Source organism: Jaculus jaculus, chromosome 6 (assembly GCF_020740685.1).
Source record: "Jaculus jaculus isolate mJacJac1 chromosome 6, mJacJac1.mat.Y.cur, whole genome shotgun sequence".
NCBI classification, from domain to species: Eukaryota; Metazoa; Chordata; class Mammalia; order Rodentia; family Dipodidae; genus Jaculus; species Jaculus jaculus.
In genome coordinates this window covers 103528919-103547580 of record NC_059107.1, presented here as the reverse complement: position 1 = coordinate 103547580, position 18662 = coordinate 103528919, and the positions used below count along the sequence as shown (strand labels likewise).

At 35.9% G+C, this 18662-nt stretch overlaps 1 protein-coding gene across 6 annotated transcripts in view; it reads right to left on the bottom strand.

Annotated features, from left to right (window-relative positions):
* Positions 1-18662, bottom strand: part of Slc16a7 (solute carrier family 16 member 7) — a 174553-nt gene that overhangs the window by 54632 nt on the left and 101259 nt on the right. For 5 of the 6 annotated variants that reach the window (XM_045152693.1, XM_045152694.1, XM_045152698.1 and 2 more), the window contains 2 exons: positions 13124-13253; positions 7424-7673 (listed from right to left, as the gene is read on the bottom strand). In XM_045152693.1, the coding sequence (XP_045008628.1) occupies positions 7424-7643 (220 nt within the window). In that variant the 5' untranslated portion in view covers positions 7644-7673; positions 13124-13253. The remainder of the gene's footprint in view (positions 1-7423; positions 7674-13123; positions 13254-18662) is intronic. The other variant, XM_004650043.2, reaches the window with a different exon arrangement.

Sequence of the window (18662 nt, the reverse complement as noted above, 5' to 3'; positions counted from 1 at the left end):
CATTAATATTAAGGAAAGGGAGTTGAAGCAGCTTACTGTGAATTCTCTGACATGATACATTAAATTTGGCACTCATGGTGCATGTGAAATACAAAATTTAATTTTTACCTCCCAAACCTGCTACACATTTGATATTTGCATAGCTGAGGCAGAAGGCTAGTTTGAGGACAGCCTGTGGTACAGAGCTAGGTGAAGGCTAGCCTGGACTACATTGCAAAACCCTGTCTTTAAAAGCTTAAAAAAAAAAAACAGAAGTAAATGGTTAACTGAAAAGAACTATTGCAAATTCTCCATTTCTAACACAAAGGTAGTGATGGGTACACAAGTTTTCAAAAACAACCAGTATAGGTCCAAATAATGTTTGATGCTAGCCCTCACTGGAAGGCAGATGGATTGATTTGTCTGTCCAGAACATGCTTCTTTCTAACAGGTCTCAGGTACACAGCTTTCCTAATCTATCAATGTTTGTCCCTCATTCACCAAGCCAGGTTCTACCAATCTTCCCCAGAATTTGTCAATGTAGAATGCAGGGAAAAGCTATCTAACAGACACAGCATGGCAAACCAGAGCCTGCAATGTAAGGCTAAAAAGTCCATAACCATCTTCCTTCTGTTGGGGAAGTATATAAATAGAAATAAACCAGCAGAGGGTCAGGAAAAGTTGTCATATTCAGGACAATTAGAATCATGCATGCTAGTTGACCTGGGGGACTCTGATATCCATGCTTCTCCCAATGGGTAGAAAATTTTGACTGTACTCACTGTGCTTTAATCTAGTTTCTTTTGTTTACAACCAAATCACAGCTGGATAAGATATATTTCTTTTTTAAAAAATGATTTTAATTTATTTATTTATTAGAGACACGGGGTGGGGGAGATAGAGAGAGAGAGAGAGAGAGAGAGAGAGAGAGAGAAAGAGAGAGAGAGAGAGAGAGAGAGAGAGAGAGAGAGAGAGAGAGAGAGAGAGAGAGAATGGGCATGCCAGGGCTTCCAGCCACTGCAAACGAACTTGAGACGGAGACGCATGCACTACCATGTGTATCTTGCTTATGTGTGACCTGCAGGATCGAACCTGGGTCCTTAGGGTTTGCAGGCATGTGCCTTAACTGCTAAGCCATCTCTCCAGCCCAAAATAGATTCTTTTTATAAAAATTAGTAAGTGAAAGGTTTGCTATCTATGGCACATACATTAAAATTGATTTCAACAAAGTTTCTTAAATCGTTTACTAAAAGAGCATTTTGTGAATTATATTATTTGCATTAGATCATCATCCCTTTGTGGGGGTATAATTTTCAAGAGCACTTCTAAAGGGCAAGGATACTTGTGGGGTGCCATTTGTGCTTTCACTGGCTATCTTGGGAACGGCAATGACATTGGGTCACAGGAAACTGTACAGGCATGGCTTGAGCCTTATGCTTATTGTGAAGTGCTTCCCTTTCTCTTGTACTCCCATGAACACTGGCCACAAGAATATCCACTAAAGCTTTTTTAATTTTAGATGCAGGAGACTCCTCTAACACTGTTCAAAGACTTCCACGGATGAGCATTCTTACGATATAAACTCAATGGAGTAAGGGGATCTCCAGTCTTGATCCTTACAGAGTAAAAAAAAACAAGCAGGTTTCCATGTTTTACAGCATCAGTATAGTCAGTTTTCTTTGTATAACAATCCCCAGAAGTGTGATAAGTGTTGCTTAGTTACTCATTCACAGCCTTGTATAGGGCAAGGGTTTTTCTCCCCCAAAGCCATGCCAAGCAGGGAAAAACAAAAAAAACAAACAAAAAAAAAAACTAGCTGCTCAGATTGCCTCATTTATGAAGTATACAGGGCAAATATATGTTCTTCCATTCATATTTAATTTGTAAGAACCAGTTACTTGGCCTCAACTTAGGGGAGGGAACTGAGGAAGTACATATGGACACATGGGTAAAATGACAAGCACAGTAATTTCTGCCACAATGTACCTTATTCCTTAGGAAAACTTCCATATCTGTATTAATGTATTTTTAAAAATCTCACTTGTCATACGTGTCATATGCATAGGATTGCTCAAAACACCTGTTAGACTTTCTGGGGTTTGCAAAGCTAAGAAGATCCTAGAGATCTCACATACAGAAACCAATGAGCATCTAATTTTATTGCTGCTACAACACAGTACTATATGAATTATACTCATATTCTCCCACAATCTCCAAAACATTTAGAGCACAAAGCAGAATAACATAATGACCTCATTTAAATTTTAAAAAAGAACAGAAAAATACACATTGCATATTATATCCACCAATATGCTATGCTAAAATCTTTTCTTAGCCTCCAGGAAAATAAGCATGGTGGTCAAGTGCTTGTTGCCCTGTGCACAGTAGTACATCACAAAGCCAGCACCTTTACTTTAGCACGTTGGACCATCATTGCTCACAGAAAACGGAAGACCAGATTACCAGACTAAGCCAGTTCTGCTTCCAGAATGGCTTACTCTTTCCAGATAAAAGAGATACTACTGAAAAAAAATCACAAGAAGCAGTCACACAGACTGGCAACCACATATTTGTATTTAGCAATTGGACACCTAACTGTACTTGGATCATCATCCATCAATGATAAAACCTGACAAACACAAACTAAAAGTCATGTGTACATAATGGCTGTTCATGCACTAAATCACCACCTTCACCTAGGTAGTGTAGGAAATGTAAACTGTAATGTTTTCCACTGCTACTTAATGCTATATTAATAGGGAGACGACTTTGTTTGACCTATTTGCTAGAACTCCACGAGACCATATGGACAACCAGGTGGGTTGCTGTAATTTAGTGCCATTATTTTAAGGATGAAATAAGGTATAAACATAATTTGCATTCTTTCCCATTATTCTGGCAAAGCTTTTATTAGTTTTATTTTTAATTCAGACATCAGGAAGGAAGATAGTACCTTGCTACTAAGGCCCAGATGCCAACTAATTACTACAAGAGACTCTAGTCCTGACATAATAGGCCAGGCCTCAAAACATGCTCCATCTTTCTCAGTGACCCCAGAGCAGTGATTAATAGTTGAGTGCTAAACCTTAATGAGTTTGTCAGATCTTAGATGTTCTCCAGGCTAATGTAATTATCATTGTGTTGAGTAGGCTATTTCAGTTACTTGACTCATTACACTTCAGAGAAAACTACCTGCCTTTTCACCTCACGGTCTTTGAATTCATTTCAAAATCATCAATCAAAAAAGCCTCTGTAAATGGAGATCTTTGAGCATTATGTAAAAATTTAAATATTTTGAATACAATACTGATTTTTTCCCATACCTCATAAACCTCAATGTTAAATATCTACTGGGGTAGTTTGGAGATGTGTATTAATAAGTAAGTTTTTGGGTTTTAACAATTGAAAGAGAGATGAGGCCTAGGACCATGCATTTTTGACAAAACACTTAACATTCATGGCTTACTGGTTAAGGAACTTGCCTGCAAAGACAAAGGACCCAGGTTTGATTCTCCAGTAGCCATATAAGCCATGTGCACAAGGGAATACCTGTGTCTAGAGTTTGTTTGCAGTGGCTAGAGGCCTTGGAATGCCCATTATTTCTTTTCTCTATCTGTCTCCTCTCTCAAATAAGTAAATAAAAAATTTCAAAATATTTAAAAAACAACATTATTTCACAGAAAATTTGTCAATCACACTTGAAAACATTACCACAATGTAATAGGTTTAATGTCTTTGCATGAATTAATCAAACCTATCAGGCTTTTATTGTAACTAGCTATGGTTTTAAAAGCATTACCAACCCCAGTGTTCAAGAAAAAAACTTTTCAGATTAAGATTATTTGATTTAAATGTGAAAATTATTATTTTCATTCATGGGTTTTAGGTTTATTTTTGTGGTGTTTGTGCTTGATACAGGGTCTTATTTTGGCTGATCTGGGACTCATTATATAGAGCAGGCTCTGCTTAAACTTGTAGCAAACTTCCTGACTCTGTCTCCTCAGTACTGGGATTACAAACATGTACCACCATGCCTGGTACAATACATGTGTGTTATTATGTTTATTTTTAATTTTACATTTTCAAATCACTTGTTTTTGTTGATTCACACTGCCCTACCAGCCTCTACCTCTTTCCCCAATTTCCTGCCCCTGTATGTTTGTTCCTTCTTGTTACATGTCACATATATCCTATTGACCATCCTCTCTTCTTTCACGTCATTTCTTTATATTCACCTTTTGTTATAGTTCTATCTTTATAGGTTTTATCCACATTAGATAGATAGATAGATAGATAGATAGATAGATAGATAGAGAAACAGAGATAGAGAGCAAGCTAATACTCCCATATCAGACAGAATATGCAGTTTTTGTTAAAAATTAAAGTTTTATGATGAGGGTAAGAGACAGACAATCCTTCCTTCCAATAAGCCCTGTAAAGGTATGACATCTACAACCAATAGTGGATGTGGCAGTTACTGGTTTCTCATCCAGCACACATTACCTGGATTGTATTTCCAGTTTTTGGGTAAGATGAAGGGTGTCAGAATTTCTACCGTCCATTACTTTCCTCCATAGCGAGGGCAGTTCCTACAGACTAATATGTCTAGAATTGTCTAACATGTCTAGACTCACATGTCTAGAGATGTTTCTCTAAAGCAGCCAGATAAATGTATCTGTGCATGTTTAACTTTTTTATATTTTATTTATCAAGTGGTCTACATTTTAAAACTTCATAACTTCAAAACAACCATTGTACTTACGAATTTTAGAAGGGTTTTTGACAGGTTAGGCATTTAGCTCATTGTCTTGCAGGCACAATGCTGTGGGCTTGAAACCTCGTACCTCACAAACCAGGTGTAGTGGCACATGATGTAATCCTAGTATACCCAGAAAGTAGAGGCAGGAAGCTCAGAAGTTCAGGATCATTCTTAACTACACAGTGAGTTCAAGGCCAATGTCTGATTTTGAGACACTATCTCAAAACATAAAAGAAGATTTTTCTTTTGTGTTTCTTCAAATTTATATTATATATATTTACAAAGGAAAGTAAGCGTATAAAGGAAATGGTTATATATGAGAAATCTAGCAAGCATATTTATATTTTAGAATTCTGTACTAATATTAAGTGGTTTGAGAAAATTAAAATTACATTGAAGAAAATTAAAGTTATTTGATTCTTCAAATAACACTTTTAGTTCCAACCAGAGAGTGAAAGGCTATCATATTACCATGGCAACTCTATGAACACATTCTCTTCTTGTTGGTGGGACGCATTATTAAGGTGTGAAATTCTGCCTGGGACTGGCTATGTGTTATCCAATTTTCATTTTTCCTCTTCATATGGGCCTTGCTTCTAGGTAGGGAAGTAAACTGTTCTAACAGTAGGATATGGAATTGAAATGAAGTTCAATTCCAGGACCCTAATGACTCCAGATGATCTTCCATGCTCTCTGCCTTCACTGTGTCCAGCAGAGGGAGGAAGATTAGGAACCATTTGTAGATGATGTCATAGACACCATGGAAACACTGATTGAACAAGAAATACATCATTTTGCTACATCCATTGATAATTTAAAATTACCGAGGACCAAGAGAAATGGAATCAGGAATTGACATCTGGCACACCGATTTTTATCTCGCCTATGAGAATCAACAATCTTCTCAAGGGAGAATTATGAATAGAACCTGAAATTCCAATTCAATGGACTTGATATCAAGTCATTCGAAGAGACTTTTTAGTTGTACCTAAAAGGTGGCGGGGGCGGGGGGCTACAGATTTTAAAGACTAACAACTTCTGGAGCTCGGCTCAAAATGACTGTCAGTCCAGCACCCCTTACAGATTTTAAAGAATAACAACTTCTGGAGCTCAGCTCAAAATAACTGTCAGTCCAGCATAGGATTATTTAAGAACACCAAAGCCACAGAACATGTAGGATTACAAGATACAGCATTTCTATGACATCAAAAAAAAAGCACAATTCCACTTCTTTAAGTCCAAAGAAGATTCTCAGAAAGCATTTTAGAGATACAGTTTAAAAAACAAAACAAAGTAAAACCAAATCATGCCAAACAGTGTTTCAATGATACCTTTGGATAATCAAATAAAATTCCCTCAGTTTAACATAGCCAATCCTATTAATCCTGATTAATCCTTAAAATACAAAAGAAGTTGTAAACATATTCAGACCCCAATGTGGACAGAGAGATACAGTACGGTTGTTTATGGGCAAATGTTTACTTCAGCCAAAGATCAGAGATGGCATCTTAAAGAATGAATAATCAGTATGTCACTGAGCCAGGGACCTTGCTTTAGCACAGGAGACACCCTGCATCACGATTTCAGGTCTGGCTTGGGCTGGCTCTGTCACTTGGTAGACACAAGGACAATGAGAGATAGGCAGGGAGCACAGGCACTAACCATCTGAAGCCTCAGTTTTCACTTGCTGCTAATGAGCTGTTTGACTTCAGGAATGTATTTTTTCTGTGTCCTTACACAGATATCAAATGCAAAAAAAAAAAAAAAAAGATAGCGCTTATCTCACAGCTTGATAGAGTAATTTCACACATATAAACTATGGAGAAGGCCTTGGGTGACAGTAAATTCTAATAATTACTTGTTGTTACTACTAACACCTTATCTCCTCACTAGTAATCACATTACCTTTACTTATAAAATAATAAATGACACTAGACAATTCATGTGATATCTTTAAATTCTTACATTCTGGGTCCATAAATGCCCTCCTAAATAACCAGTTGTAAAATGGAATCCTAAAACACATATATTTTAAGTAATGACTTTTTAAAAGCCTGTAAGACAGTCTAGTCTGCTGCTGAGCCTGATTTAAAGATAACAGATGACATCATAATGAGGAAACTTCATTTTTTGAACATTTAGAATGATTTATTCATCCTTTCTCATAACTCATACCCTCATTTGAATGATGACTCACACTTTCACGTGAATAAAGAATGTAATAACATCATTGGAGACAGCCACTTAGATATCAGAATTTCATTATTTCATGAGTCTTATATCAATAGGAGACTATTTTTGTTATACAAACTTGAAGGAGTCCAGAAAATATATTGATGACATTATTTTGGCAATGTAAACTGAAGCACTTTCTCTCAAAAGAAAGCATTTCTGCCAGCTACCTCAATAACAGGAACACTACCAACACCATAGGACAGCCTCAACTCAAAGCTGAATAGAAAATATCTCACTCGGAAATTCAATAATCTAGTGAATTTAGCTTATATAAATCTTTCTTCATTCATTTCTACTGAGTCAAAATAAAGAGCTCAGTTCAAATTACACTACCAACTGTTTTTAGCTGATTATAACATGCATTTACTACACTAACACAGTACACGTAAAGCACACAGCATAATAGAATTCTTTCTTAATCCAGAATTCTATTTCCTCCAAGAGCCTTACCTCCTGCATACATAATGGCCAGCATAATGGATGATATCCATGCTATTTCACTGTAGGAGGTGTTGAATATCTGTTGAATTTCTTTGAAGAATACTGTCACGGCTTTGGGGAATGCATAGGAAAATCCAATGGAAATAAAAGCTGCTCCCACTACCACCCAACCCCACCCTCCATCAGGAGGAGGTGGGAACGGTGGTGGGGCGCTAGAAGCTGGTGGCATCTCTGCTTCTCAGTTGGAGACACAAGTGATCTGTACAAACGACAAATGGAAGAGCAAGTTAAATCTGATTTTCATTTCGGGATGTCATTCTTGTGAGTTATTAAAATGGCTTCCTAGTTAACTGGACTGTTTATTTAAAAAAAAAAACATATTGAACACTTCTATTCACAAAATCATCAGAAAATCTACACACAAAGATATGGAACACATGACTTTAAGTGATCTGATCTAAAACGGAAAGCATTTAACTTGTTGGAGAACAAAAAACACTGGAAGTTAAGAACTCTAAACTGATATGACAAAGAAACACTGGAAGCTAGCTCAATCTTATTGGTGAGCATGAAGAAAATGGAAATGTCACCATATAAAAGAGAGAACTTCCTCAATCCAAAGTTTTTCCCTTCCAAAGCTGAGGCTATCTAGAATTGTATGAAAAATACATGATGAAGATTTTTCATCTCAGAATTTAATCACAAAGATAATACGTGCTTTCTTGCTAACGTGGTAGAGAAAGGGTTTTCTTTTTTTTTCTTTTTTGGATTTTCGAGGTAGGGTCTCACTCTAGCCCAGGCTGACCTGGAATTCACTATGGAGTCTCAGGGTGGCCTCGGACTCATGGCGATCTCCTACCTCTGCCTCCCAAGGGCTGGATTAAAGGCGTGCGCCACCACGCCCAGCTTTTTCTTTTTGTTATATTTCTTAGAACTCACCTCTGGGAGAAAATTATATTACACAATTCAAAGCACTTGGAATTAAACAAATATGTCTCCCCAACATCACTGGGGAGGGAAGGTAATACTGCTTGCTTAGATCTTGGCTGCATATAGTTGACACTGTCTCAGGAGTCACTTCCTGTCACTCCTATCCTTGTGCAGGAACCTTTTCCCTTTGCAGTGCTTGAAATGAGTCAAAGAGTTAATTTCTGCCACATTTTCAAAACATACAGCCTCATGGCATTGTTCTTACTTCCTTTCCTTTCAATGTATAGGTGGTACATATTCATTCTGTCAGTGCTGCTCTCTAGAAAACCCTGGCTACTGCATCTATAATGTAATTTATAGACATACATCAATGTGTTAGGAAGTTTGAGCATTGGGGCAGGGCCTTTTCTTCCTCTTTTCTTGGTGGCCACCATGAAAGGAATAGCTTTGCTCCACTATGTACCAAGCCATGTAATCTCCCAGCACTGGCCAAAGTGATGGGGCCCAGGGACTATGGACAGGCACCTCTGAAACTGTGAGTCCATAGCTTTCCTTTTTTAAGCTGATTGTCTCTGGTATGTTGCCAAAGGCACAGAAAGTTGATGATCCTTGGGAAGCATTTGGATGTCAGAAGCCTTTGAAAATGTCAAATAAACTAGAAACAAGGCCAAGTAAGACCTACGGCAAATACTGCATACAAGGTAGCCTTGGAATAATCCTTAAATGTTAAAACTGCTAAGACAAAGCTAAGTATTGTGGTGTACACCTTTAATTCCAACACCCAGGAGGAAGAGGTAAAAGGATTGCTGTGAGGTCAAGAGCATCCTGAGAATACATAGTGAATTTTAGGTCAGCCTGAGCAAGACCCTATCTTGACAAAAAAGAAAAATACATAAAAAATGAAAAAAAATAGAAGATAAAATTGCTAAAAAAATACCCACAATACCATATTTGTCTAGAATGTTGAATTTTTTTGATAGTTGTCTGCCTTTAGATGATTTTTATAACAAAATTACTGATCTGTCCTATGTATTCATTTATTCAATTTTAGAACAGGATTATTTTCAGTCTATAACATATGTGCACTAGAAATAGTATTGTTAAAAATGTATTATTTTTTAAAGAAATTTATTGTAAGTGTTGTGTAAACAGGCAGAATATAACAATGGGGCTAGAAGTTATCCAGAATCCAAGCCTTCTATTGGGTTGTACTATATTGCAAAGTGTCCAGTCTTAAGAAGAGCTACAGAAATACTGAAGAAATACCAAAGGCATTTGTGTGGTAGGCTACATTTTACTGCACAGTTGGAGCGTAAAAGCAGTTATGAAGATTAAAGACCTCACTCTGCAATCCTCTCGCCTGCATAAAGGAAGCTAAACTGTCTTTCATTACTAATTCATAAGTTTAAATTATTGTAGTCTTCATCACATCTGCTACAGTAAACATTTAGAAATAGAACCGGTTGACGCATTTTCTAGTCAGTTCAAAAATCATAAATAACATTTCTAAAAATCTTTCTACTGTTAAATCATAATGTCAATATGAATATTTTATTTAACTAATACACAAATCATGTCACAAATATGAATACCAAAATCCTATGATAATATAAGTAGAAGTTGGAGTTTCCATTTTACACGCAGCAAACTATACCCATAGAAAAAAAGAACAGGAAGTCCATGTAGATTCACTATGAATATTTATTAACATTACCATAACTCATAAATTTATACCTACTCAGTATTTAACTTTGTATAACCATTTAAAATATATCAAGTTAGATCAAAACACGAAACTCCAGGGTCTGGAGAGATGGCTTAACAGTTAGGGTGCTTGCCTGCAAAGCCAAAGGACCCAGGTTCAATGCCCAGGACCCACGTAAGCCAGATGCACAAGGGGGTGCATGCATCTGGAGTTCGTTTGCTATGGCTGGAGGTCCTGGTGTGCTCATTCTCTCTCTATCAGCCTATTTCTGTATCTCTCTCTTTCAAATAAATAAACAAAAATAAAATATTTTAATTAAAAAAATGAAATTCCAAGATCATTTCAAATATTGTACTTGGTGTGTTCCTACATAAAGAATGTGAAGAGAAAATTTTGGCATATATGTAATTACATATATAACTATATATTTTATGCACAAAATTACAAATTTATATATATATAAAATTTGCAAAACAAATGCATTTTCTTTCACCATATTCCATTTTCCCACATCCTTGTTTCATTTGGAATTAATTGTATATTTAAAACTCATACTTTTATTGTTGCTTTATTTGCTGGTTTGAAGGTTAAATAGAAGGGCTTTCAAGCTTGATATACTGAGTCTGTCACTAAGTCTCTAAATTTAGCCTAATGATAAAACGGTGTCTCTTCCATCATCTGTAATAACAGGATAATGACTGCACTGGCTTCATACAAAATCAGAGCACTGGCAAGAGCACATGTAGGGCCGATATCAGGATGGGACCATTCCCAACAAATACTGTCCCCCATCGTCATGACCTCAGTTTGCATAAGTTAAAACATATGTAATTAAAACAACTAAATTGAGATTTAAAAAACTTTAATGGAAAAAAAAAAACATAAATGTGACTACCAACTTCAGTGGCATGGAGTCATTGTAATTGTTAAAGCAACAAGTCTTCAAATGAAATTGCCATGAAAAATATTCCTTATAACAGCCATTATTAAATAAATAGTGTATGCATTAGCATAATAGCCTACGCATGATTAAGTGTTCACTTAATAATGGAAAATGCTGAGTGTGAAATTATTAGACATTTTATGAATGTTCAGTGATTCAGGGTCTACAACAAAGGACAATAGACAATTGTAATTTGGTAGCTTCTATGTTTTCCTTCCTGCCCACAGTGTTTACCCTCTACCAAAAGACAAGAATTATTTTGAATTATAGAACCACCTTCAACTTAGATTTATTTATATTTTTATAATATGCATATATTTATAATATATCTGTATGCAACCTTAAACTCATATGTAATAAGGTTACATATTATATTTAAATTTTCAATTCTATAAATATGTAGTCCAAGGAGATATTTCATATTAACTGAGAAAATATATTTTGCATACACATATGTTGGACATATTTCATATTTTACATACATAAACTTGTACTCCTTATTCATTTACATCTATTTATGGTAACAGCTTTTTGATTAAATATTATGACTTTATCTTTACATATGATCCATATAGATTCTTAATCTAATGTTGGAGAATGTAGCTGATTTTCATTTTTCATGGATGTCGTGTTCAATCACATTAGTTTAAACGCTAAGTATATTGCTAGCCATTGTTCATAGGAGGAATAAGGAAATAAATTTACATTGATAAGCTAATCACCTTTTCATCAATCTATACTTACTACTTTTGATGTATTTTTCGACTAGAAGACACCTTATTTAATGTGCATTATTGATTCATTAACATCGAACTGGAGGTCAATAGCACTGTAACTCATGCCTAAATGATGCTTATCTAACACTAATATTTTCCCCATAATAAGGCAGATGATTGCCTTCTTACACTGGAGCACTCCAGATAGAACTTCAGTAGCACTCAAATAGGTCATATTAAACAGAAAATGATCCCCCCAAAACAAAAAAAGTTGGGGATATGGGGCATTCTATGGATTGCAGACAGTAATTGTTCTTACAGTACAATAACTGAAACAGGAAAAGGACAGAATTTAAATATTTTAAATAAAGATAAAAGATAAGTAAGGAAGATAAAGATAATGAGGAAAAGCAAGTCATTCACAATCATAATATTAGATAAAACTATGATAAGGACATTAGTGAACATTATGTGTGTGTATAAATGATGATACCACCATTCAAAGTACAACAGAAAACAAACATAAAACTTAAAAAACAAAATCACACATAAAATGAAATATGTAAAACTTTAAATATGTACGCTGCCACAATTTTCCCTCAACCTCTCTAGTTTTCTGCCTCCAAAACCCGTGTGTGTGTGTGTGTGTGTGTGTGTGTGTGTGTGTGCGTGTGTGTGTGTATTTTCCACACAGAGCTTTAATCTAATGAATGTTTAGAATATTACTTACGACCTGTACATTCTCTACCACTGAAAACTCTGGCCTCCAGGAATATCATCTAGGAATCCTAATGTACACTCTCTACAAAATTCATAGTTCTTAAGGTATTCTGCCTATTACACATTGTTCTTGGAGTCATCAACCATATGAATTAACCCTACTTTGCTATGGAAGTCAACCTATCTTCCCAGATGTTACACACATCAATCCATTCAAAAGTTATTATACTTTAAATTATAAATAGCCTTTTTCCCCCCTCTAAGATAATTTTTCTCTGTTTTTGCATTATTTTTCTCATGGTTTAGTCATGTTTTCTCATCAGTTCATCACTGTTTTATTATGTGCTCTTTTGTTCAGTTTCCAGCACATTTGTCTTGGCTTTATTTAGATTGCATACTCCAGGTTGTATGTCACCATTACTGCACCTCATTGTGTTCTCTACTTTGAAACTTTCACAGAAGATGACATCTTATGATCTTCTTGACTAACATAGTAAAGTAGACACAGGCCCTTAGAAAATTCCACCTCTTTCTTATTAGGAAATCTTGAGCTTATTAATAGTCAATATCCAATTTAAACACACATACTGACTTTATCAATTTTTTCTATGTACATTTCTGTATTATCTTATGTAAATTTGTTCCTTTTATTTGTGGGTATAGCCCAAAAACAAAAGTAAAAATGTAAAGTTTACCTGTTTACAGATGACCACTTGCATAAATATCTTTGGGTTGTATATAGAAACTTTAAGTCTAGATACTTTATTCTGAAGTGTTATATCTGAAGGCAATATACAGGAAGAAGTAGGAAGGATTCCAAATTATCTACAGAAACATAAAAGCAAATGTTATAAGTACAATCTAATTTCACAGCCTCATTAGCATCACTAACTTCATTTTATTTCAATTTTAAGCATCCCTTAATGACATAGTTTAATACATATATACATACATGTGTTCATATATGCATATATGCGTGTGCATATACACTTGTCAGTTCATTAATAGATCACTAAGCTATGGCCAAAGTGATCAAGTATGACCATGAGAAAGACAACAATACGGGATAAAGAATACTCTGTTTCTTAAAACACAAGAGTACATCAGAGTTGGAATGATGATGGCTCAGGGGCACTTCCTTGAAAAGCCTACTGGTCGGGGTTTAATTCCAAAAACATCCATGTAAGCCAAGCAAGAAATGCAAGCAAGTACCTGGTGCTCATTTGCATTGGCCAGAAGCTCTGGCACAGTTACTCACATTCTGTTTTTTTATGAAAAGAGTGTCTGATATGCCCAATGCCACAAGAGAAAAATTGTATTGACATTCAATGTACATCACTGGATTCCCTATACAAATTTAAATAAGTTGCTATAAAACTGAATTAAATAGGTATCAATAGAAATAAATAGAAAGCTTAAAAGATAATTATTATATGTCCTATTGATGACATGCATGCTTTATAGTGATACACAGCAGCTACTGAAAAGTTACTTTAGGGTTCTTATGTTTCAGAAATCAAAATTCCTAATAAGATCTAAATTTCTAAGACATCATTATCTTTATTTTAACACCAATAAAATGCTACATATATAAAATATCATACAAAGAGAAAATATGGTGACAGTGATTAGCCTTCACCTGACTAGGTTGAAAACTAAGAGAAAGTGAATTCTTTCAACTAAATCACCCGTCATCTGCTCTGTAAACAGACCTGCTGTCTATATGGTTCTAGATGAAGAAGATACAGCAAAGACACTCTTGTGAAAGACAGGATGAAGAAATTGTGTTGCAGATACCAACTGCATAGGAAACTAGCACTAGAGAGCAAAAGAAAGATGAAAAAGCACAGTGAAAGTCACTGATTCCATATGAGAAACTGTTAAGAGTTAAAAACAAATTGTGTTGAGAATACGCAGCTGACACATAAAATGGAATGACATGGCTGGAAGCCAGGAGAGAGTCAGTCCCCAGACAGTCAGCGTGTCTAGTGCCAGAAGGCGCTACATAGGCGACTGGGGGAAGTGACCAAGATCTGTCCAAGCAACACATTGTTTAACCTAAGTAGCAACAATTAACCGGATGTGATACCCACACAAGTGCAATAGTGGTACACAGCCATGGTGAGGAATCAGTTGCTCTTGATTTGGCTAACTGATCCACTCAGTGGTACTAGACCCTTAGCTGGAGCTGGGAAACAAGTCAGAACCATACCCAAACACAAGCCCACTCTACAATATCAAGCTACCATCAATCACGGGGTATAAGAGGGCCTACACCTATCAAACTGTCTATCAAAAAAGTAAGCGTTATCTCAATTTTCTGGGTGCTAACTTACTCTCCGTTGGAGAATCTGCTTCTCTTTTCCAGATAGATGCAGATCCTAAGAAGAGAGCTGCCCCAACATACCTCAGAAGGGGCCCAACTGAAACTAAGGACAACTGGCGAAATAAGCAAGGGTGATGTTTTCCTGTGAACTGGATACCAGCACAAAGGGGAAGGAGATCAACGCAGAGAAAAATCAACTCCTACCAAATCAGAGAGCCAGAGCCTCAGAGGCCCCCAACACCTCAGCACTGAAGCAGACCAAAAATGAACCCAACATGGCTCAGGGAAATCTTGCGGAAGAGGGGGCGGAAAGAATGTCAGAGTTACATGTTGGGTCATGATTTTCAGAGACATTTATCATACTAATAACTGGGGGCTAACTCCACAATGCACGACCCATTTTCAATAACAAGGAGGGTCTAATGGGAGGGGGTAGATCACAGATGAGCCTAAATAATGGTACCAAACTGCCTGTATTTACTGAAAAGAAAACTAATAAATTAAATTAAAAAAAATTGTGTTGAGAATAGAAGTGTTCACACACAGCACCCTCTAGGCCTGTGCTAAGAGTGCAGGAAAGAGGCCTATAAGCGTGCATCTTAGCACCATCTTTGCAGGCAATTGTAAACCAGGTGATTCAAGAATTCAGCTCCGCTTCACATCAAGTAGCCTTTATATTTTAGAAAGAGAATTAGAAAACCTTTATACTTTAGGATATGTGTTTTCTCTCTCTTTTCCCTGGCACAGAAAATATTTCTGAATTGAGGACAAAGCCTTGGAGGGAAGTTTGGGGCATTTCATCAATGGACTCTTGCCTTCCAGGCTATTATTAATTATAATTGTTGCCTACACACAACAGTTTAGAAGCCAATACAAAAGAGGCCCTAAGAAAAAATTCAAGATGCTACAAATACTAATGCCCATCAACATCTTTATGAAATTTTATAGTGAGTAACCTAACTGACCCATTTTCTTCCAAAAAATCCAATCCATATCATATATATCTTTCTGTAAGCAGTTTAATAATCCAGAAACCCTATCTTAATGGTTAAATCAATATTAATCTATGTTATATATCTTTATAATATTATACTATCATAACATAAAGACATTTAGACAGATATACAGTGCATGTATTGATTGCCAGCCTTAACAGTGGAAGATGATGCTTTAAAGTTTGTGTGTTTGACTAAACATCCAGCAAAAAAAAAAAAACAAACAACAATAAGAAATGGGAAGGCTGACAGGTGTGGTAGTACACGCCTTTAATCCCAGAACTCTGGAGGCAGAGGTCGGAGGATTGCCATGAGTTCTAGGCCTGAGAGAGTACATAGTGAATTCCAGGTCAGCCTGAACTAAGTCACTACCTCAAAAAAAAAAAAAAAAAAGAATAAAAAGGAAAAGAAGGCTTTCTTTATGCACAGCTATATGCTGTATGATGGACATGATATTATTTGATAATTTTGTTTCTTAGACATCCATCAGTATGCCACATATTTTTTACAGACTTATGAAAATACAAGAGCAAAACAATGTTTAATACTTTTTTTTCTAAAATTCAGTGAAATCATTTTTATAATCCATAAACTCAGAGAGACAGGTATTTTCAATAATATCGATGAAGACATAAAGAATCAGAGGCACAAACTTAACAATCTGATGACCAGTATATAATCAAATTGATAGTGTAATTGGTATCTTATAATTAGAACCATGGTGGCTGACAAAGCTACTTAGATGCTCTTTCTGTATTCAGTTATCTTTTCTTGTTTGTTTATTTTTGTTGTTCCTGTTTGGTTTGAGGTTATTGTCTTTATGTGATTGTTTTTCATGATAGGACCTCACACAGGCTGCTCTGAAACTTGCTATGCAACACAGACTGGCTTTAAATCCAGGCTCCTCTTGCCTCGGCCTTCTGAGAGATAGGATTATAGTGGGTTTCAGCACATGTGACACTTTACACTGATTTATGTGGTGAATTTCTGAACTTCCAGCCTTACACACATCTGGAATTCATGTGCTTACTATTTGAAATTGAAAACCTACAATAACACAAATTGAGTAGTTTTAAGACTTTAACTGTTTCTGTTTATATATGTTTTCCATAATGTTTTAAGTTCATAATTCATATGCCATGTGTCTATATTAACAGAAGAAGGAATTGAGAAGAACATTTGGGTCTTTCAACCTAAGAAATTTGCCTTACCTTCTATAATCAATATGAATTATTTAATTAGGTTGATTAATAGGTGACAAAAAAGATATGGGACACAGAAGTAATGAAAGTGTTAGGGAATGTCAATGGTTAGACTTGGTATATACAAGACTTTCTCTCATACTATTGCACAAAATACTGCAATGTTCCTTTACAAACTTTGTAAATGCTCCTTCGATTTCCCAAACCTTAATGAGTATACCTGAATTCTACACAACCTTACCAACAGTCTATATGGAGATTTAGCTTTCCAAATAAGGCAGAGAAATAATATATTCAGTCAACAAAGGACCAAATTAAATCCCCAGGAGTTAGATTATTGGCTTCCCTGTAAATTCCTCCAGATGCTCCATTAGTTAAAGCACAAGTGTTCCTTCACACCTACCTAACAGTGGCTATTTCTTCAACCTAAATAAAATTCTGTTCCTTGACAAACGAATGCCTTTTTTTACTCCCTATTTCCTATCTCTTATATAAAAAGATGTGGCAATGTCAAGTTACTGTGCAGTGTTTGTTTAGATGAAAACTCACCCAATTTAAAAATTACATTGAAATAAATCTCTTCTTTTTGCAACCTGTAATTAAATTAAAATTTGAATCTAAGCCTGGAAGGCTATTTAGTTCTTCCAAGTAAACTATTTTAAAATCCTATTGTCTGATTTACTCTGACATATATAAACAAGAAAGATATCAATGGTGCATGGCCCACATAATATCAGTAATATAAAGCCCATTTTAGATGAAAATTGCTGCTGTGGTTAAAATGATTCTGAGAATTCTAATTAATGTTGAGGGTCAAACTAAAGATGTTTCTAGGATAACAAGTTAGATAAACTAATATGTACTAGTATATTATTATCTATTAGAATGATATGTGATGTGTGACTGGCTCAGTGGTTCAAGGAGCTTGTTTTCAAAAACTATTGGCCTGAGTTTGATTCCCCAATACATACAAAAGCCATACATAAAAAGTAGTGCATGTATATGGAGTTTTGTAGTGGCCAAAGGCCCTGAAAAATGCATGTGCATGTGTAACATGAACACATACAAATAAACGAAAGTTAAAAGGCAATTCAAAAATACAAAATATAAAGGATCTTTCTTCTCTGGTTTCTACTATGCTGTTAGACTTATGTAAAAGAAATTGCACTGGAGAGGTAGTTTAGTGGTTAAGGTGCTTGCTTGCAAAGGCCAAGGACCCAGGTTTGATTTCCCAGGACCCATGTAAGCCAGATGCACAAAGTGGCACATACCTCTGGAATTTGTTTTCAGCAGCTTTAGGCCCTGGCATGCCCATCCCCCCTCACCTCTCTCTCGCTCTCAAATAAATAAATATAATATATTTATAAAAAAGAACAAGCCAGGCATGGTGGCACACGCCTTTCATCCCAGCACTTGGGAGGCAGAGGAAAGAGGACCACAATGAGTTTGAGGCCATCCTGAGAATACAGAGTGAATTCTAGGTCAGCCTGGGCTACAGTGAGACCCTACCTTGAAAAACCAAAAGAAAGCACAATTGCAGAAAGCTGAATGGCTAGACATCCATGCCCAGTGCCCATAACCAGGAATATCAACTAATGTATCAAATACGTGATTAAGGAAATTGTAATGACCTAATTCTGGTTCATGCAGTGGCCTCTACATGTAGTCACACATGCCCTACACTAGAGAGAAGTACAGGGAGTTAGGGAAA